A 23,270-nucleotide genomic window follows, 5' to 3' on the forward strand; every position below is an offset into this window, starting at 1 on the left:
TTAAATTTCATTTATAATCTTGCTCTAACAGCTCAAAAAATGTTGATGCATAGTGCTCTTATTGCTGCTACAATTTTCTCTGGCTTTGGCTATTTCATGACTTGAATTGCTATCATATTCATATATATTCATTTTATATACCTTTTACCTTTTAGGGACAATGTATTATTTAAAATAATTGTGTAAATCAATTTTCATGTCATATGCTTCAAGCTGTAATGAAATGAGAAAGCATAAAATGTTGTTTCTTTCATAACTGTGGCAAACACAGAACAAAAACAGAGCAAAACTGTCAGTCTTCTGTTTGTATAGGAATTAGTATTTAAGTTAATATTAAAGATTTGGCCATAATACAATCAAAATGGGAATTTATTTATTTGGTTATTTACATTTCCTCTCATACACATGTTTGAATTTTGCCTTTGACTTTATATGAGATCCCAATTGGGAACACTGACTTAGAGCTCTCTCATTTTAAAGACTGTAGACAATAAACAGTATGGCAATAGAGTATAGAGATGAATCTGTGTCTAGACCACAAAAATAAATAATACAGACATGCATATAATCATATTTTCCTATAAACATGAAAAGCTGATGAATGGTATGCAAATAACCTCCATTTTCTCCCAAGCAGACGTTAGTACATGCCTAATAAAACACATGTCAGGAGATAGAATCTCATGGAGAAAGCTGCACACCTGCTTGAACCCCAGGCAATGGGGGTAAGTCATAAGGTAAATGTGACTAAAAACCTCTGAATGTGATCCTGCATTGCTTCTTTCATGAAATACAGAAACCAGGGGTAAAGAAAAGTGACTGGACTGACTTAATCTTACATAGTTTATTTTCCTGAGGTCTGTGAATAACCATCAGAACTGTTTACCTGAATAGCAGAAGTCTTCAGTTTCTCAATTTATCTTTTATTTCTGTAACAGTGCATTAACTATAAGTTGGATTTTATTGTTCTAACGTCTTTGACATTCATGAAGTTGGCAAGGGAATGTAATCATCCCCAGCCTATTTCTAATACCACAGACACCATAGTTTATAGTTTTGCCACAGTTACATCCATCACACTTGCATAAATACAGAAGGAAATCCAGGACATAATTTCTATGAGACACTTTTGCTCCTGCAAACAGCAAAATATTTATTCGAACAACTGACAACTGGAAGAAACAAGTATGTTATCAGGATGAAGACCTGGAGGAGTCAGTTTGAGATTAGTTAAGAGGCATCCACTTTGTTTGCTAAACAAAAGACAGGAAATAAGAGATTTGCCTTCAATATACTGAGTGGTCTGAAGACCAACTTGAGAAATGCAACTTTTATCCACTGAATTGTCTTATAACATGTAAAAAAAGAATTGAAGCATGCATGAAATGGCACAGTAGTACATCTGCAAAGGTTATATTTAATTATTATTTTGGTATTTACTAATGCCTATATGTTCATTTTTGTATTTTGTATTTTGACAGCTCTGCAGCAAATATGTAGAAACAGCCTTCTTACAAAAACAATTAGTATGCTAATTGAGGTATTGTTTAGTGTAGAAAAGAGCTTTTCCCGACAATTTTTAGGATAATTTGGAAAAGTATTTTATTCCGATGAGAAAGGGTATAGTCCTGCTGTACTAAATGATTCTTAAAAAGAAATTAAATCTACCATTTGTGACATGCATTGAGTTTTCTCTGATTGCTCCCTACCCAGCTAAAGAAGTTTAAAGTGCTGTTATTCACCTTGAAAATTACTATCTCTACTTCAAAAGGATCTCTAAGTATAATCCACTTAACATTAATATTCACTTAATATTACAAGGCACATGTATGACAGTAGGGCAAATCTTACTGATAGAGAAGATTTCTCTTTGACAAATGCTTTTCTATAATAAAGGAGATAGTTGTTACGAAAAAAGGATAAAGGGTTTTAAAGGGAAAGAAAAACACTTAAAGAGAAGGGTATTGTTTGAATCCAGAGAATTAAGATTATTTTTAGAATAGGATTACTTCGAAACTCATTTTTCTGATATTTCACATAATCTCTACTGAGAGCTGGTGACACAGCAAATGAGCTTCTTGTTTTATCAGAAGTCCAGCTCCTTGTTGATGCTTGTGACTCTGTAAGATGGATTTGCTGATCTTTGCCTGAGCTAAGTTTTTCTACTCAGGTTATTGAAAATCATTCAAATCCTTGTATAGGATTATCTACTTAGTTTCCTGATTTACCTTGAGCTCTCTCAGAGAACCAGTATGATTGCAGAGTTATACGTAATTGAGAATTCATCAGATAAATTCTCCTGAAATAATTCATCCTGCAAAATTCAGCAGGGGTGTCAGTTGTTACTGAAAAAGGGTAAATATCTCTCCTTTTCTACTTTTAATGGTTCTTGTATCAGTGTCCTGCCAACCCAGAGTTCTGCAGGTGAAAGGTACAAGAAGATGGGAGAATGTATGACATGTAAAAAAACTATACAGTGGTTGTGAATAAAGCCTACCATTATTTCTCCTACTCCCTAGTTTCAGTAACTTTTTAAACTTTCATTTAACTTTCAGTATCCATATAATGTGTGTGCATAGAAACAAACTTCACTTTGTTTTCCTTGAAATATGAGAAGGCAAATGATTTCATAATTTTGTGAATACCCTGGTTTTCTGCTGTTGAATTAACAGCTTATACTTGTACACACTTTCTTTGGTTTCTGTGAACATGTGAGTCTCTGTTCATTTGCATATTTAAGAGCTCTTAATATTAACATATTTGACAATCAACTAAATAGAGAACAACTTATTATCTGGATTCTCCATCAATCAAAGCAGTGAATTTGTGTTTTGGATATTAGGACTACAAAGTGGGTGATTTTAATTAAGTTCTCCAAGCTGACTTATTGACAGACTAAAATCCATACCTTCTTTTCTTCAGATAATTGAAGGAATAAATCCCTCACAGGTACATCCTAAACATTCTTAACAAATCTGAGAGGTCTTCCACAAAACTTGGTAGAATACCAAGGCATACATCACCATAAGAAATTAAATATTATATCACTAATTAGAGGAACAACTTGGTAAAGAGAATTCAAAGCTTGTTAGAGCTTCTGACAGACAAACCAGAACTGATGGAATTAATTTTCTTCCAAACTTTACATTCAATCCCAGCTATCCCCTATGGACATTGACACATTGGAGTGAAGTCATGAAAATGATCAGAGGGTTGAAATACCTCTCTCATGAGGACAAGCTGAGAGATTTGGGGTTGCTCAGCCTGGAGAAAAGGTTCCAGGGACACCTTAGGACACCTCCCAGTGCCTGAAGGGCCTGTAAGAGGACTTAAAAGTGGTAGGAGAGGAGATGGTTTAAGCTAAAAGAAGGTAGGTTTAGATTAGATACCAGGAATAAAATCTTTATAAGTGTGATGGAGCACTGGCACAGGGTGTCCAGACATGTTGTGGATGATGACCCTTCCCTGGTAGTGTCAGAGAACAGTTTGGATGGGCTTTCAGCAATCTGCTCTAGTGTAAGGTGTCCCTGCCCAGGGCAAAAGGATTGGAGCAAGATTTTTAAGGTCCTTTCCAACATAAACAATTCTATTATAGGATTCTGTTTTTCCCTAATCTATTGCTGGAAAACTAGGAGGCAGACAGATGTTTTGCATATCTGTGATTACAGGCGTGTGTTATTGCCCGCAATCAACAGTTTTAATTTTCTTGGGTTTTGGCACTGTGTTTTTCAGATACATTATCTTTGATAACAACAGGACACTGTGGAGGAAGTATCTGTTCAGAAAGTAAAAGAAGACAGCGGAGAACAGAGTCAACTTCATAGCAGCTGCATATAGTAGTTTGTACTGTTAGTCTGTTTATTAATTTGGAAAACCATCTTTCAGTTTCCCTGTATATTAATTCAAACTTCTTATTACATTATGTCTGAAGCAGCAATAGCAATGCTAGGTCTTTCTGCAGGTTATACAAAACTTCTAGGACATAGAATGTTCCCTTTTTAGATTTTGATGTGTGCATCTTTATAAAATTATTCAAAAGAGGGTGTGTGGGGGTGTATTTTGTTTTGTTTTTTCTTTGTTTACCTGTGACTAAACTGGATACAATTAGTGGCAGGACCAGCATCTGCAGCATTCGCATGAGTAGCTCTCCTGGAAACGAAAAGTACTTCACTTCCCGATAGCTCATCTTATATGATCGAAGAGAAAATCCCAGGATCACACCTGAAGGGAGGGAAAAGAGATCATTACTCAGTCTTTTAAAGAAGCAGCAACATCTTAACATGAACATCTATAACATCTATACTTACTGGACATATCCAACTGTAACCTGTGGTTTTTACTACACTGATTTACTTTCTCTGGTATCATCTACTACTACTCCTGAAAATATTAAGTTATTGCCATGGTTTAGGAATGGTGTTCCCAATTTAGTGTTCCCAGTGAAAACACTGCAAACCACACCCTGCTTCCTCAGTCCCCTGCTCCCCTCTCTTTCCCCCTGTGGTGAGATAGAGAGGAGAACTGGAAGCACAAAATGCAGACATCATGCCTTGACACAAAAACAGTTTACTGAAGGCAGCAATGAAATAAAAGAAAGAACAGTAATTATTTTAATAATGACATGTAGAAGGGGCAAATGATTCACAGACAAGTGCTCACCATGTAGAAATCCCCAACATGCTCCAAGAACAAGATGGGGCCCCTTCCCCTGACCCCAAAAATGACATCAGGTTGTATAGAATAACTCCTGGGTCCTGGCCAAGCTCCCTCCCGGCTTCTGCCAAAATTAACCCTCTCCTGGCCAGAATCAGCACAGTTATTTAGAAGGATTTTTTGCACTGCTATTTTTAAAAATCTGGATTACTGTTAAGGGTGTATCTTGAGTGCTAATGAAACAATCCATGCTACTGCAGCCAAGTGACTTAATTCTGAGATTTTGAGTGTAATCCTATATGCAATGCATATACATACTAGCTACCAGTCTTCAGAAGTCTTGTCCATGCCTGTTTACTCTTTGGGGTCTGATCCTACAGATTTGCTTCATATTGAAGGAGATAACCAGGACAGATGTATTTGAGAATTGCCTTGTGGTTTAGTCTTTTCACAGTCAAAAAGAAGCAGGAGGTTAAGCATCTTTACACATCTCTACACTTGCAAAGAAGCAGATAATCAGGATTGAAAGGTTTTACTGGGTGATTAGGTGATGGGTTTCAATGCCTGAGGGACAGGAGCAAGTGAATGCCTGGATCCATTTATCTTGCTGGGAACAGATAAATGATGCTTGAGATACATTTACAAATGGAAGCCATAGATGGACTCACTTATAGAAACCTAAGCTTCCCAGCTACAACTTTGAAGATTTTGTCCTGTATTTGCCACAAACAGCTTTGTTTGTATATTTATTTAATTCTTTGGTTAGTTGACATGACCAGTTGCAATTTGCAATTGTTAAATGGCTTGGTGCCTATCTGATGTAGGACTTCCATACCCAGTCAAATAACGTATTACTTTATCTGGAGCACATTAACCATACAGATGGTGAAACTCAACTATCTTTCCTTTCCATTCAAGAATCCATGTTCTTCATCACTGTCTAGTATTGGCATTTAGATAAAGTGTGTGAAGAAATCTGGATCAGACAACTGAAAACCACAGTGGGTTTGCAGCAAACAAATTTATTTTACTGGGTTAATTTTTGGCCAGGTCAATTCCCTGATGCAATTATTTTGTATGGCCAGACAGGCATTGGTGCTTTCCCTGGCAGATATGTGCCTCAGAGAAGAATGGGATTGTTCTTTTTGAAGGATAGGCAGACTCAGGTTTCATAAAATGTTTTATGAGACTGCTCCTCAGTGATGTTAGGCAGCAGAGCATTCCAGCACCATTCTAGATCATGTTAGAACTTGAGTATATCCTGAAAATGCTGTAAAATTGAACAATTGACAACTGCTAGTTCCAATTCTTAGTCACTTTGTGGTTTTGCTTTTATTTAAAGACTGAGTTTTATTGGTACTTCCATAGAGCAGATAATAACTTCATGCCAAATTTTGCTAGCTAAAATATGCTGTCATGCCTCCTACACCAGATTATTGACATCTGCTGGTGAAAGGAAACATCTGTAGCTCTCAATTTAGTGACCTCTGTTTGATCATGATTTAGGGACTTCAGCAGATTGGTTAAGCTAGAGGAGACCAGAAATGTCTTGTGTAGAACAGAAAACAAAACTGTGTTCTAGAGAATAGTGTTACAGGATGGAGAGAAAAGTAATTAGAGTGCAAATGACACCAAGTATGGAGTTCGTGTTATGGAAAAGAGTGGCAGGACTAGAAGGCATTTGTTTAGTCTCATTCATGTTCTGTGGTCTCAGGTAGCTGAAGCGCATTTCACATAATTGTTTATGGGTTTTTTTGTTGTTTTTTTTTTTTTTTTGGTAAAATTACATAATAAAATGCATAGAAGAAGGGCCTCTGCATAATTCTTGTTTAAAAGACCTGCCTAAGTTTCCCTTCTTTTCAATAAAGTTTTAAATTCTGCTGCTGAGTTACTCATTATTTTCTTTTTATAAGAGAAACACATTTTTCAGATATAAAGAATCCATCTGGACTTTTTGTTTCTGCAGTTAATGAGCACTACATTTTGACAACTGGGTAACAAGCAAATAGAGCTAGACCAGTTTCTTACTTAGGTCACAGTTCTGCAATTAGTTCCACATGAATTAATCCCTGCACTAGTACAAAGCCTCACTGAGGTTGGTAAGGGTTTCTGAGGCTGCTATAAGAACTAGTCCTTATGCTATGCTGTAAGGGCTTGATTATCTGTTCCACTACCATCCAAGCAGTACAAAGTGGCCTAAGATGGCTTTTTGAATTAATATTATTGGTAGTGAGAGTGAGTTTCTAAAGTTCCATGTAAACTTGTTGAGCCAAAAATTATTGGCTTTTTTTGTCCTAACGTCCTCTGTGCATAATTACAGGGTTTCCCAGCACTGCAGTTTGCAGAAAGAATTTCTGCAATGTGAAAAAAAATGTGCCCTGGTAGTGTATTATGTTGAAATGTGTCAACACACAACAGCTACTAATTCTTCAGCCTTAATTTTCACACTGTTATTGATCAGTTATATGCAGTCATGCCTAAGACATGAGAACCTTTCTCTGACTCAGTTTCCCTGCTTGAAATATAGATACAGTACTAGTTGTTTCACAGATATTTCTGAAATCTGATTGTATTAATGCAGAACAAGAAATTTATATAAATTATTTCCTCATTGTGGGATTTGATAATGAATGCAGGACAGCATGATTTTATCAGTCCCTCTTGATTTTAGAATAAATTAAGATTGAACTTTATTTTCTGTTCTGAGTTTGAATAACTAGATTGTGGATATAATATCCCATCTGACAAAAGTGTAATTAACAAAATTCTTGAAAGAGCAAACTCAAATTTGGCAAAGTAGCTTTATCTTGTTTGAATTAGCTTCTTAGAACCAATATTCACAGGCTTGAAATTGTGAGATAGCAACATGCAATGATGATGCAAAAATAGGCACAATGGCATCAAAATAAAGTCCTGAACCAAGACATGGTAGGAGGTACTAAACCTCTGGAAGGGCTGCAGTAGTCTAACAACCATCCACTACTTTGTGTGTGGCAGTCTGAGTGTTTAGTACGCTTTTTGACCAAGACTGGGAAGATTACATACTGGAACTGGCCTTTCTCACTAAAAGTTTCAAGTTTCAGGTTAATTCTGAAAATTGTAATGAGACAAAGCCTTGTGTAAAACAAGCTCTCTCAACCTGTTATGCAGGTTTCTGTGTACCCTTTGTAACAGAAAAGATCAACTAATCAACACTATCAGAGCCTGACTTCTCAAATGGTTAATAGTGTACCATTTCTGCACTGCAGGAAAGAGTAGATTTATCTCCAGAATTTGGGCTTTTTCTGAACAAAAATCAATAGTGCCTGTTTAAGTTAACAAGCTGAATTCTATACCTGTGTTTTGTATATAACAGAACTGTACTGTTAAATAGTTTATACAGTTTACAATGGAAAAGCAAATCAGCTTAGAGTTATAAAAGGATTTTTGAGGTGTTCTTGTCAGTGATATAATTAAGTTTACAGAAAAATTTATTTGTAGATAATCCTGATAATAATCAGAACAATCTAACAAGCTAAACCATTTTATTGTATTGATTTCATACCAATGTTTTTCTGAACCAAAATTAAACTCAGTATGTGTGAATACGGTGAAGAAAGCATTTAAAACTTGCAAGGAACTGAAGGTGAAAATAATTCTGTCAGTTAGGATGGAAATGGCAAAGTGGGAGTTATGATTTGGAATTCTTTATTCCAAAAGTAGGAGCATATTGATGAATGGGCTATGGTCTTCACTTCTGGGTGTTGGGTACCAGGCAGAAAACAGTAAAATCTTCATGTCAGGCTTTAAAAACTATGGATATACTTGTATGACTAAAAATCCACAAAACCTTCTACACAAAATGTCTTAAATGGATTAACATCAAAGTGTGATGAAGCAATAAAGTCATGCTCTAAAGTAGCAAGACAAAAATACTTCTGTAATACAAATTATTTTTTAAGAGATACATTATGGAGATGGTTGTTTTTTAAAAAATAAATTCACACTATTTCCTTGATTGAATTTGAAAATGAGCTTCAAAATCTTCATTGGATAAAATGAAATTCTTAATTGTGTTACAAAATGCCTTGGTCACACAGTATTGGAGGGCTGTTTCACATGAATCTTTGTGTTGCATATATGAAATCGGTGTCATACCTACACATTAGTTTAAAACACAGCAGTTTTTAATAAATCCCAAACCATAACTCTTAGAAGATGGGAGATGAGGCTTTACCCACATCTAAATATCCATTCAAAAATTTTAGGGAAGCTTAAGAAAGACTATCCTGCTGGCCCACTCAGAAAATTTATATATATAAATTTAATAAAAAGAGAAGATTGCTTTTTTCATTACTTCAAATAATTAGTTATTTTAAGTCTAAGTTATTTAAATTAATTCTTATGAGCTTCTGATCTCCATCTTATTTCAGAATCACATAGGAATTAAGACCATACACTTATTTCAAACTTATAATTCTGTCTGTCCATTCTGTCTGCTAAATTTTCAAGCAAGAAGTGCAGAATTCTGACAACTGTACTTCTCAATTGACTAAAGATCACTTAAACATATTTCAAGAGGAAATTACTATCAGTGATGGTGCAAGAACGGCTTTGTCTTTATCAGTATCTGCCAGCTCAATCAGAACATACCACTAAGAGTTATATACACCTCTGCTTTTTACTGTAAATCTCAGAACACTGTTAAATGAGGTCCATATCAATATCCTTCCCCTTAATATATATGATACAGAACTACTTCTTTTCCAGCAGGAAATAGAAAACTTCAAAAATAACTAAAAAAAAAAAACCCCTTACACTGAGTAGAATGTTGTTCTAAACTAACAGCTGTTAATAGCTCAGTTCCAGAAAACCTTGTAACCAGCAAGCAAATAACATTTTGTTCTATAACAGCAATTGGGCAAGAGCCATGGAGGGAATCAGGCTTCTACCAGTTTAATGGGACATTGTATATTTTTGTTAGCTCCACAGCCATTTCATTCCTACATTCCTGCAGAACTCTGGAATGACTGCTTTTGTTCTTTGGGTCACTTGTTATTGCTTAATTTACCATTTTGTTCTGACACCTTTTCTTCTAACAGCCAGTTTCAGATAAGTCCACAACTGTATTTACTTGAAACAAACAGGTAAATTACTTCTCCAGTGATAAGAAATATTTCAAGTTGCCGGCAAAATCTCTTTCTTTATTTCTTTCCTTGCTTGCCACAAGAATCTCCCAATTTGCTCAGCATGATTTTGATTTTTATAATTCTTGTTTCTGTATTAGAATCTGTATTAAAGTAGAATATGTGTTGATTTAGACACAAGCTGCTACCTCTCCTTTGCCTGAGACATACTGTGAGAGTAGTCATGGGAGAAATAATGGAAAGAGCTAGATATCCTAGACATGACTGGGATCCAGAAAAGATCTGTGATCTGCAAAAAGGGACATGCCCAAGAAAATCAAGTTTATAGTAAAGTAAGAGTCATGGTGATGTCAGAGCGTTGTCCAATGCATCAGAAAAGAAGTCAGTGTGCTACTTTTGCTCAGTGGCCACAAGAGTGCCATGGAGCTCACAGCTGCACTGGGGACACGGAGTCACAATTCTACAGTCACAGTGCCTCAGGAACACCTGCCCCTGAAACTGACCCTGAAGGTTTGCTTTGTCCTGTAAGAGAGATTATTTTCCCCAAAAAACCCACTCCAGGCTTCTAACATCAATATTCAGTTAAAATTTGTAAAGATGCGGAGGCATTTTATCATAAACTTGTATTGCAGGCATTTAGAACTAGATTAACAGAGATATACTGGCACTTAATTCCCAGCTCAGAGACAGTCAAACACTCTACCTCACATCTTCTGCACAGCTCTGGAGGAGCCTGAATTCCTGAAACACCTTTATAGCTATAAAGTACTTTCATTTTGCCTTTACTTGCAGACACAGCATCTCCTTCTTGGATTTTGTGGTGAGAAAGCATCCAAGTGGAAAGGGGAGTCTGAAGTTCTAAGAACTGATGTAACTAAGCAATGAGTAAGAGCACCATTTGACCAGATGCTGCCTAAACTGGACACCAAATCTGAAGACCTAACAGCTTCTGAGTACTGTTAAAAAGGCTTTTTATAAACCACTGAAATCTTTCCTTTGCTATTTCTTTGCTCTTGTGTTAGACTCATGCACTTTTTCCCTTTTGTCTCTAGTTGTTTGGCTCATTTGCCTATCTTTCCCAATTAGGAAGTAATTTTGTTCCTTTGAGAACATGTCCAAAAAACTGTTCTCATTTTATCCAAGTTCAAGTTCTCTGTTTGCCTTTGACTGTTTTTAATTTTTTTTTTTTTTTTGCTCGTTTTTCTTGAACTTTTCTGTATTTACCTCTTGCTTGTAATTGATTTCTCACTTCTCCCCACACCCCTGCCTCCTCCCCCCCACCCCAAGCAATTGCAGGGCATTAGTAGCAGATTTGGAATCAAGAATTTTCACTGATGGCACTGAAGCAGGCAGTTCTTAATGGAATAGGGACATTATTCATTATTTCATCCTCAGACAAGAGACTTCATTGAAAGACAAAGTATGCCTAGTTTATGTACTCTTGTTAGTCCCTGAGCTATATTTAAAAATACTTTTGATGCAAAGATAACAAATAATTCCATGAACAGGAATAATATCTTACTATGCATATACAAAGCTCAGACATTCACAATATATATCAGATTATATTTTATATAGTATTATTTAGAATTAAATAATTAAATAATTAAATTATTAATTTTGCTTTACAAAGTTCCTGTAATAGTTGTTCCTTTCATGCCTGGCTTTGCTGCTTCATGTTCATGACTAAAGTTAATGTATTTACTCCCATAAAATATAGATCAAAACAGGTAAGAAAGTTGCTCTCTCAAAGCTTATAGGGCACCTTTTCTTTCCTCTTTTTGCTTGTGCTGTACACTGACATATTCCTTACCAGCACTGAATTCTACTTTTCCCTACTGTGGTTTCAGCTGCCCATCCATATTATTTTGTCTTTCTGACAATGTAGCTGAACAAAGGAATTGCAGACAGTGAGACTGAGACCACTCAAGTCAAACTCCAGCTTCCAATTTGAACTTTGTGCAAACAGTCATGGCAAACATAACTCTACTCTGAGGGACTTTTAGTGTAGTTTGACAGAGATCTTGAAGTTGGATATGGACAGCTGCCTTTGTTTTTTTTTCCAGCTTAGACACACACTACAAAGAGTTCATTTTAGGCTGGACTGTCTTGATATGCAGTTTAGCACCATGATTAACAGGACATTCAAACTATGCATACATATCTCTATGGAGCTAGTCCAGCTTTTAACTCCTACAAAACCACCTGTTAATTTAGCTTCGTGCTCATAGCCTACATCTGTAAATTACTTGTTTGACACTGAGGTTTAAGTATTTTGTTGAATTAAGATATGCCCATGCCAGAACTATTTGGATCACGGAACATATGACAGACTTTGTTAGAAGATTTCTTTCTTGTCCAGTATTTTGCTGAGACACGCAAACAACCAAGATAGACTGAGAGGGAGCATTTCCGCTTGTAGAACATAAGATTTTTGCCAAATCAGGTGTAAACTTTACCATAACATCTTTTCTAAATGTTTGATTTGTTCCGTGAACTCTTTCCATTAGAAAATCAGGCTCATGGCTAAAGTTCATGGAATCATGTTACCATTTTCTTAAAAAGATAGCTAGGATGCTTTCAGTCCCTCACTGTTTGATTATGAGCCACTTCACCCCTGAAATCCTCAGTATGACTGTGAAACTATTCAAATGCAAATAGAACCTTCCATCTATTTCTTTTACTTGCCAACAGCCTCTTCCAACACATCAATTTCCAGAAGTGTTCAATTTCAGTCGATTAAAATGAGGTATGATGGCTTACTTCTTGTGAGTTAACTCATCTTAAAGATACTTTGTAGCATATTTGATTAATTTAGATGTAGCCTCCATATAGGTAATGACACCTCTCTTCTCACTGTTAGGTGTTACTCTGAATGGTAGAATTTTCCTATCTTAAAGGTCACAAAAATGGCATAGGGAAACTTGCACCTGGAATAATAATTACACAGCAAGTACCTGAGTCCACACTGTGACCTTTTAAGTCACTCTAGATAAAAAAAAGCTTAACTCTGGAAATCTCTAAAGTTAATGGGCACTGCTTGTCTTTTTCCCATAACTGCCATGATCTAAACATCTATTTGCTGCCTTTTGCTTTCTTGGCATATGCATTTGTCCTTAGAAGTCTTACATCTCCCTCTGCCTAATAACACAACTTTGAAAGGAATGGTGGAATTGCATCCTCCTGTAACTTGCCTTTTGAGAGGAAAAGAAGAACCTAGCTCCTCAAACACTAGTGACAGCGACGCTTGGGCTTCTGCATCTCCACTGGGTGAAAATGTCTGGCATGGTCCTGACTCAGAAAGGAGAAGGAGTAGGAATGCAAACCTGTTTGTTTGTTTGACTGCCTGTGTTCCTCCTGGAAATTTTACGCAGTTGCAGTTCAGTCTTTCCATAGTTTCTTAGGTCGTGGACTTGAGTAGCTATACTGTTGAGTCTCTTTGCTCTAGCTCATGCACTAAAAAGACACACAGCTCTGAGATTTAGATTCCATGGACAGCTTCCTTTGCTTGCATTTTAGACTTTGAAGAACTTGATTGCACATCTGTATCTGTTTAATGTTTGGATTCCCAAGCCAAAATTATTTTAGAAGACACCAAAAAATATATGTAGTAGACTTATTTGTCAACTAGTTTTAGTTAGTACTCCCAGGAATTCCCTTCTTTTTGGTCTTGTAATACAAAGGCAATTCTACTTTTCTTTCATTTAGCCCTTGTGCATGGTAAAACCAAAGCATTTACTAGAGCCAGTTTGAGGAGCCAGATTATGTTGCAGTGTAAATGATGCTTAAAACTTAAGCCCTATCTTTTACAGATTTTGTTTTGAATAAATCAATTTACATTTATACCAAGTTACAGTAAAATGTGAGAAACAAGCACACACTTTGTAACTCTTGAGCTCATTTCTATTTATGGTCTTCTATCCATGCCAATAGAATATATATACAGATGCTACATTTCAAGCAAGATATTGAATTTTTTTAATGTAGAGATTAGAAAGAGAATTCAAAAAGTGAATATAATTCATGCTAAAAGAAAGGATGTGAGAGAATAACCAGGAGATATGAGTAGCAATGACATTTTGTTACTGTCCTGATTCTCCTGTAATCCTTCTGGCCTTCTTTGCCTTTTTTCCAGTATTTAATTATTTTGCTTTTCACTGTTACACACTTCACCACACCTATTATTCGACTCTTATTTTAAAAAGTCTCATGAAACCTAGTACCAAAATAAGTTTCTCTTTTATAGATTTTAAACAGTTACACACTCTGTGGTTTCATTGTGCTGACTGAAAGTGCAGACACTGGCTATACAACTTCAAGTCTGATGGGTTGACATAATAAATGCAATAATCCAGCTTTTACTAAAATTCCTCTGAAATAATTTCCATTTATTCTTCCACTATCCATAGTTTCTTCCCTACTCCATACCATATATATATTTTTTTTGTATCCATGAATAATTTAAAACTTCTTGGTGAGGAGCCTAGTTGTTCTCTAACATATGTTGTAGCCACCGCAAAATATTCTTTGAACAACAGAAATGAAGAAATTTATATGGGAGACAGAAATTTCTTACTATTCCTTACCAAGTACTTTTTTAACACCAGTTGCATTGCCTTATTGCTCCAAAGCTCCAGTTAAACTGAATTGTAATATGCTGTGAAAAAAAATATATGATGATGTATGCTAAATCCCATTGAATCATAAAACCATTGAGGCTGGAAAGACCTCTAAGATCAGCAAGTTCAAATCTTAACCCAGCACTGCCAAGTCCACCACTAAACCATGACCTGAAGCACAACATCCATACAGCTTTTAAGTAGTTCCCGGGATGGTGGTTCCACTGCTTCCCAGGGCAGACTGTTCCAGTGTTTGATAACCCTTTCAGTGAAGGAATTTTTCCTAATATCCAAACTAAACATCATCTGACAGATCATCAGACCTTTTCCTCTTGTCCTGTCCCATGTTATCTGTAAGAAGAGGCCAATCCCCACCTGGCTAAGGCTTCCTCTCAGAAAATTGTAGAGTGAGAAAGTCCCCTGAGACTCCTTTTCTCCAGAAGAAAAGCTGCTAAAACCTCATAGCTCCCTCAGCTGCTCCTCAGAGGACTTGTGCTCCAGACCCTTCCCCAGTTTTATTGTCTGTGTCTGGACCTGCTGCAGCACCTCAATGTGTGCCTTGTTGTAAGTCTACTAATCAAAAGATCACTGGGTTTTAATTAAAAATGAAATGAAATGAAATACAAAATCTTAAGGAAATGCACAGCATACAGAAGGACTTTGGAGGATTGTCAGAGGATATACACAAGTAATGTGATGACAAGGATTATTTTATGAAGCTGGTTGGTTGCAAAACACCTGATTTTCCTTTAACAAGGCATGAAAAATAAAAATAATTAGTATGTCTCAGCTATGGATCTAAAAGTCAGTACAGTACAGTACAAATTATCCCAATGCCTTCATTTATATCTTATTTATTTTAGCAGCCTTTTCAACATTTAGAATATTTAGCTCCTCTGTTTATTTCTCCTTAATATTAGATTTATTAATACAGTTTTTCAAATGAACTTAAACATAAGAATTTTATAAAAACATTTTTTTATGATACATATAATACCTTGAAACTTTCAGATGCCTGGATGTTTCAAAGAATTTTGTCAGAATTTTAAGCTAAATTAATGATATTTTCAGGAATTCATGAGCAACTGAACATACCATCTTCAGCCACACCTTGATTGTGCCTAACTCAAAAGCATTTCATCTCCAATGACATCTTGTTCCAGCTTTACAAGTCCCAGGAAGGATCTAACAATGTTGAATATTTACTCAGTATACAAATCACTGGCATCTTGCTTATGATTTTGTGCTGCCTTACAGTCAGCACAGCAATTATAGTCCCTGTCTACTGAGAAATGGAAAGGATTGGCAAGCCCTAATACAAGTTTATTTCATGTTTATATGTCTCTTCTGACCTCTTTCAGGATCAGCACAAAAGTTTTCTTGAGCATCCTTGAGATAACTACTGTTTCAGTTGACCATACTCTACTGGCATTCAGAGAATTTTCTTGTAAAATCTCTTAGAAAACAAATCCTAAATGCCCTACATAGTTACTGCCATGCATTTCACCTAGGATAGCTTTGAATTTTGATTTTTAAGAAGCATTACTATGTATATACATTTATTTTTAACTTCTAGAGAGAATTTTGAGAATCTCAACAGCCTTTTTTCAATCTGTATGAAGAGTGGAATGAATGTATGTTTCTCTGAACTGTTTTATGGCCATTGAGACATACTGCTTTTGAGCAACTCTTTACAAGTCCACTGATTTGACAGTTTAGAGTATTAGGATCAAAATGAGCTGATATTTGGCAGACTTTGCATCTTTAATGTGCATTTATGCACAGTTGCTCTTTCCAGAATGCTTAATTGGTATTCACAAGGTAGCCAAGTTTATTGTTATTACTCTGTGCCATATATGGCAATTCAAAAATTGTTGTTTCTTTTCAGTAATACCAAAATGAATTGTGGTAAGAAATGTGGATTGTGATAATATATTAACATAATTCTGTTTTGCAAGTAACTGTTAAGTAATGTTTGTATTTCACAGTTTAACTTTTACTGCAGTCTTCTTAATAGCAGAATTAAAGTTCTTTGCATTTCTATAGTTTTTCTTCCTTTTGAAAAGAATAATCTCTTTTGGAGCTTTAAGTGTCACTCTGAGTTTTGTGGTGTGTGTTTATGCTTTTTTTCTTCCAAAATTATAACTATTCTATACTTTAAAAAACAAAGGGTTTGATTAGCAAATTTTTCAGAATATTACTTAGGAAGGTTTTGTCACTTAGTGAGAAATCAATTGCATTGGGCAGGTTCTTTAGGAGAGCCCTGAGACAGTCTGTCTCCGAGTTCAGCATAAGAATAATTAATTTCTCTTTAACTGTAGCCAGCTCTCTTGATTTTCTTGCATCTATCTTACCTTTTTTTTTGTATAATTTCTCTCTTTATGTTTTAACAGGTCCCACAGCTGTTCCCCTTTCAGCAATGGATCTTCACTTAGTTGTCATGCAAATTTTAACAATGCTGCATTGGGATTTGTCACAGTGTTCAATGTCAATATATAGTGAAGTCAAATACTCTTGTCTGTGTTACGTGAGCCTCACTCTTAAGTGGATACAGAAATCTGCCAATAGCAGAAAACAGAGTGCTTCAATATACAAGGCTGCTGTTTTTGTGGGCATTATCCTGAGTTTTGTCTACCTGCATACTTGTACCTCCTAAGCCTTTAAACTGTTGTTCAGACAGGGACCCTTCCTGAGATAGGAGAATCTGCTCCTTTGCATAACTTTTCATTGTTCAGATATTGTAAGGGCTCTGTGGGTTTTTTGCCTTTTGTGTCACAAAGCATCCTTTCAAAGCTTTATTTATCTCCTCACTTTTTTTCTTCAGGGACAAGGGGCAAGGCCTTCATCTCACCTGTTCTTTTAGCTATTTTTTTTTTATAAATACACTGAAAGCTTTGGAATTTCCCACATGGTGCATGCTGCTGCAGAATAGAGGTTGTATGGGTTTATCTATATTTCACACCTATTGTGGGATTGCTGGGAATTACAAAAGCCTGGCTTCAATGACACAGTCAGACCTGCATTTCCTCTTCCCCTTGGGGAAACGCAGTCTGAAAACAGGAATGGATCCATTCCCCTTGAATGTCCCAGCAGACAACTGTAGCATATACCTCTGGCAAAAGGATTTTAGCTAGTAAATTAGAGCTTAATAATTATGCAGAAACTTCTTTTCACAGTACTTGCTTCACAGCCTGCCTCTGTTTCACTTAGCCCCACAATTAAAACAGCATTTCTCTGCAGACAGCTTCTGCAGATCTCTGCTCAGCAGTGCTCTGTGTCTCGGTCTTTCCTCCAGTGGAAGTTCAGAACTCACAGGAGATTCTTTGGCATTTAGCGTCCTGTCAGAGTCTGGGTTCCTGTACTATTTTTCAGATAATGGGATGTGAGAATGAAAACAGGCTGCTAAAGGAAGTGTGTCTGAAAGAAGAAAGTTTTTGGGGACAGGATGATGATTCTGAGTAGTGTGGGAGAGCCTTAGGTTTTGCCCATAATCTGGCTAGCAGTTCAAAGTTTGTGAGACTTCCTGCAGATTTTCCATGAGCCACCATGTTCCCTACACTACCTTAAAGTGCTCCTGGTCATTGTGGCATCCTCAAGTTACCAATGGTCAGCCTCAAAAATTTTCTCACAGGATTGCTCTCATCTCTTGGGTCTTGGCAAGATCGACTACAGAAAACTAATTCATAATACCTTTATGTGAACAAGAAGAATGTGAAAAATTGCATAAATTGACTTACTGACTACGCTTTTCTCCAAGTTTCTCAAAGGGCTTGCGAAAAGTTTAAATTTCACTAAAAATCTATTATTATGACAAAGAGCAAGACAGACCCTACCTATGCAGAAGATGTAGTCTGAAGGACATTCCATGCATTTTTATGGGAATAGTTCTAAGTATTTTTTAACATGACTTATAGCTTCTTGCATCTTCATCACTACATTTTAAATGAATAATTGGCTTAGTATGGTAGCAGCTACTGAATTTAGTTTAGAATTCAGTTTAGAATCAAAGTAACAACAGAATGGCAATATAAATGTCTGTATTTCTCCTTGCCATATGAATACCAGAAAAACCTCACTCTATCTGCAAAATATCTATATACAACAGAGAGAATTACATGTTGTAGTTACCCACTTCATATCAAAGGGCAAGTTCCCACTTCAACACAAGCTCAAGCCCCCACTATAAACTACAGTACTGGAACTAAGATAAGATCCTATGCACTTAACCTCTACTAAAATCAATCCTGCTCAGCTAAGAAATAGGAAATGCTCTATTAAAAAAGGCTTTTTCATGTTTATCCCTTGACTAAAGGGATGTGAAAAAAATGTCTCTAAAGAAACGTTGCTGTCTCTGAATAAAATGTTTTCCTGAGTATGGAAAACTTCTGGACTAACAGCTCTAAGAGGTGTCATGTGTCTGTAAGATTACAGAGCATTAAGCATTATTTCTCATAAACAATTCAACCCTGGCCTGAGTATAGTTTGGTTTCCACCTAGACTCACATCCAAGCATCTCAAATGGGAGAGCCAGTAGTGCTAACTGGTGGGCTAATTCTGCAACATTGATTACTGTCTCCTAGGGAGGGGATCAAGACCACCATCTAATTTTCCACAGACCACCAAACACCTGAATGATGGTTAACAACTTAGTCCTTGTCAAACTAGACAGATGGAGTTCAACCACTGGGTGTTTCCCAACCACTGTAGCCATCTGTTCCCTACTTTTGAGGATTTCCACAGCAGCAAAAAACTCTCAAAAGCCTCAAATATTACTTTTTTATAATCTATTAACCATGAAATTACGTTCTATTCATATATAGGTACTGCAAAATTACACCACAAATAACAGAAATAAGCAAAAATTTGAGCATTTTGTGATAAGAACAAGAAGACTTTCTCTTCTACATGTTATACTAGATAACCGGTCTACAGGTTCATGAGCAGAATTGAAGGAGCCAGCTCATCCTAGGCTGCACATTTTCATCAGTTCTCCAACTTGTGTCCCCATGCCTATTGATCCTCTGCTGTAGGTGGTAGTAGAGTAGTGGGCAAAGTGTCAGTAGTTACCTAAAATTAACTGGAACCAGCAAGAACAGCAAAAACACTTCTGCAGTCTACATTTCATTTTCACATTGACAAATTTGTGGGAGCCCTACTGGATGTAAATGACAGAGAAAAAAAAATTGTACAAAGAATATTTTTTCACATCCTGTATAGAAAAGTAACAATCAAAGAATTGTGTTCTTTGTGGTTGGACAGTATTGCAAAACTTGCTTGACTTGCTCTGTCTTTTCTGACCATTGTAGATAAAACACCTAATTTTTTCACCCCTGATATTAATGGGGGTTTTACACCTATAAACTCTTAGTTAGGAATTAAAAACATTTACTATCAAATACTGTTTATAGAGATCAAAAACTGAAGTTACTGCTTTAGCAAAGAAGTACTTTATTTTACCAGTAGGCAAAATAATATAAATGTCTCCCAAAAAAAGACCATCAACCCTAAAACTAATTTGAAATAACAGTGCTGATGTGGTATCAAGCAACAATAATGGTAAACCCCTACAATTTCAGTCCCTGGAAGAGTTGTAGAAGCACAGCAAGCAGACCTATACAGAACAGCACGATGAAAGACATTCAGGCCTACATAGGCAAAGGATACAGACCATCATCTTAAAGTGCTTATATATGGGTTTTCATCATCATTGTGATCAGATTCACAATTTCATATTTTAAACTAATGAGAAAAGTGAAAGCCATACAGTAAAGCCATTAAGTTCTTGCTCACCCTGCAAACAGTGATCATATGTATGAAATGTGGTGCCACTTTGAAAATCTCTAGTTAAAGAAAAATTACCTTAAGCGATCATGTAATAATTTTAAGAAAAATTAGCTTTAAAAATTGCATGCTTTTCTCAACAGATACTCTTTCTAATGCTAATTTAAAGTATGTAGCAATATTTTGGTGCATTCCAAATCTAAGGGTTGTTTGATGTACTGGATTCCTCTCAGCACACTTTTTAAAGGCATTTAATCAGGTGCTATCTTTCAGTCCTTTGAGAAAGTAACACTGCCATTGTTGCCCAAATTGCATCTGAAAGATGCATGTGTAAGATTGTGAGTGGCTGAGGGAGAATAAACTTAGGTATGCCTTTATCAAGGGAAAACTGAAAAGATTGAGGCTGTATTTATTTCATGCCTTTGCTTAGTACTGTCTCCTAATTTCATGCATTGAGAGTTTCCATTCATCATTGCAAAGTGTTAATTTTTTGATAGTTCAGGTGAATAGAAGTTACTTCCTGAGCATTTTACTGCAACTGGCTTTGGTAGGAAAAGATATAACTGAAAACATTCAATTTAGTTATTGTATCTGATTCTTTAAGGGAAGAATTCATAAAACAGCTGTTCTGGTTGGTTTTTCTCACCAAAATTCTTCTTAGGAATTACTAGAAAAATTTAATGGCTCTTCCTTAAAATTCATGCAGCTGTCAAAGACAAAACTCTCCAAGCCAGAACATTCTTATCAGTGCAGAAGAATTTGGAAACTCATTTGTAATGCAAATCACTCAGTCACATTATCATTGTCAAATGCACTGGGGAACAGAATATTCCTATTGAACAAATTACTCACCAAGAATCACAGCAACAACGGTGAAGAGCACAAAGGCATTCCTCATTAAATAACTTTTAACATCATCCTTTGTTATGCTCTGCACTTTTTTTTTTGCCAAAAGTGTACGTTTCCGGACTCCTTGTTGAATTCGTTCCATCCTGCTTCCAGGTTTTGGATCTTCTCCGTTACCTTTAGTCATTTATCTTGCTGAAAGCTTTCTTTATAATTAATTTCTGTCAGTATCCCTTCAGAAAAGTGGAGGAGTCTTTTCAGTGGGAGTTGCTGGAGAAACCTGCAAGACAAGAAATATCAAACATTGCAGTAAGATTTTAGGGGAATGATTAGCTATGTATTTACATAGAAGCAAATATTCTTCATATTTCAGTAAAACTTGAATTGTTCTTAATATCTAAAGAGTTTCTGATGAAGAACCTCAATGACTTTGAAAGAAGGATTACATGAACTCATCAGATAACTGTCCCAGATATCTTCAGACATGAACTGCTGTCATGCTGTAAAACCCAGGAGTAATTTTTTTTTAATATTTGCTATTGATAGATAAATGTGAAATCAGTACAAATCATAGCAACTTAAGGTATTGTAATGTTTAAAATTCTGTCAGGCTTGCTCTTGCACATTTTATCAGGCCATTATTATTTGGAAAAAAAAACCTAGCTCACCTTCACATTAACCATTGACGAGAAATATTTTGCTCTAACTGGTGCATTTAAATTGTTCTACATTTGAGATATTTTTAAATAATTGAATGCATTGTCTGAATTCCTTCTTTTCACATGGAAACGGGAAGCAGCAATAGTTTATTTATCCCTCAACTACTAGTTAGAAGATATGCCTTTGACAGCTCTATGTTGGTAACATTAATCTTTTAGCTGTATAAACTACTCCGAGTACATCTGTAAAACATCAGAAGTAATATCCCACTTAACTTGTTGCTTCAGACTGTAATACCAGCTCACATTGCAGAGTAATGCTTAGCTTGTCCTGACAGCAATTATGAGTATGTATCACAGATTCACAGACTATCCTAAGTTGGAAGCAACACATCAGGATCATGCAGTCAAAATCCTGGAGCTGTACAGGACAACCCAAGAACCACAACACATCCGACTTTAAGAAATCACACTCTGAATCAACATTATAATGTTTCAATATTATGTTTTTCATTAAGGTATTACTTTTTATTTTAGATGGTGTGGGCTTGTTTTGATGACTGCTGGGTATGAATTTGTTTAGCAATGGAGCCTCTTCAAAGGTATTTTCCAGACTGAGAATACAATTTTCTGAAGTCTTAGTCAACATAAACTGGTATGCTTTTTAAAAGCATTACTAATTACTTTTTTAAAAAGTAATTAGTAATGAATAAATGGACAAACCTAGGTGCTTGCCGAAATCTATCTCTGTTTATAGACAGCTTAACTCTAACACCGAATTTTTAATAAATTTACTGCCAAAACACTTTTTTTTTCCCCAAAGCGTTTAAAATATAAATACACAAGGGTTTCAGCCAGCACGTTTTAAGCAAAATCGCATGTTGTAACAAGTTTATTTTGGTGGATTTTGATCGCTGCTTTTACCATATGTTTCAAGACTGTCACTTTAGCGCAATATCCTCCATGAATTTTAACAGAACGCTATAAACTTTGCTGCTTTAAGGAGTGGAAACAGAAATTCTGAGCCCTAGGTAAATATTTACATTAATAAGAGTTCCACCGTGGACAAGACTGCTGTAGGAAGCAGGATTTTTTTTTTTTTCCCCCGACCGATTAATACATGTATTTAAGGGGGGAAAAAAAAAAAAAAAAAAAATCTTTCCAGGATGTTTAACAGGCAATCTGTCCTGCAGGATTTACATCAAGTCCAGGACGGACTGTGAGCGCAGGCAGAAGGAGCATGGCCTCAGTGAAGATAGAAAGGCACGGGGGGAGGACTGCCTCCCGCGCGGACCCCGCCGCGGGCTCACCTGGTCAGCGCTGCTGCCCTCAGGAGCGCGGCGGCGGAGCGGCGCGGCCGGGCGGGCGGCAGCGCCACACGGACATCTGCATCTGCTCCGGAATGCGCCAATTTACTATCCCGGTAACTTAAGGAAAGGGGAGGAGACTGCCGGCCCAGCGCCGCGCGGGAAAAAAAAAAAAAAAAAAAAAAAAAAAAAAAAAAAAAAAAAAAAAAATCCAACCCACCGCGAATCACGCATCAGCGAAGAGGGGAAAGCGAAGCTTCTGGAATATTGATTAGTCTG

At 36.3% G+C, this 23,270-nt stretch overlaps 1 protein-coding gene across 1 annotated transcript in view; it reads right to left on the reverse strand.

The window, feature by feature from the left end:
* Nucleotides 1-23,115, reverse strand: part of SLC1A3 (solute carrier family 1 member 3) — a 64,223-nt gene extending 41,108 nt beyond the window's left edge. The window contains exons 1-3 of the mRNA XM_021551769.3: nucleotides 22,995-23,115; nucleotides 21,032-21,305; nucleotides 4,084-4,221 (exon numbers count right to left, since the gene is read on the reverse strand). Of these exons, the coding sequence (XP_021407444.2) occupies nucleotides 4,084-4,221; nucleotides 21,032-21,212 (319 nt within the window). The 5' untranslated portion in view covers nucleotides 21,213-21,305; nucleotides 22,995-23,115. The remainder of the gene's footprint in view (nucleotides 1-4,083; nucleotides 4,222-21,031; nucleotides 21,306-22,994) is intronic.
* Nucleotides 23,116-23,270: the final 155 nt, after the last annotated feature.

The sequence above is a fragment of the Lonchura striata genome, chromosome Z (genome assembly GCF_046129695.1).
Source record: "Lonchura striata isolate bLonStr1 chromosome Z, bLonStr1.mat, whole genome shotgun sequence".
NCBI classification, from domain to species: domain Eukaryota; kingdom Metazoa; phylum Chordata; class Aves; order Passeriformes; family Estrildidae; genus Lonchura; species Lonchura striata.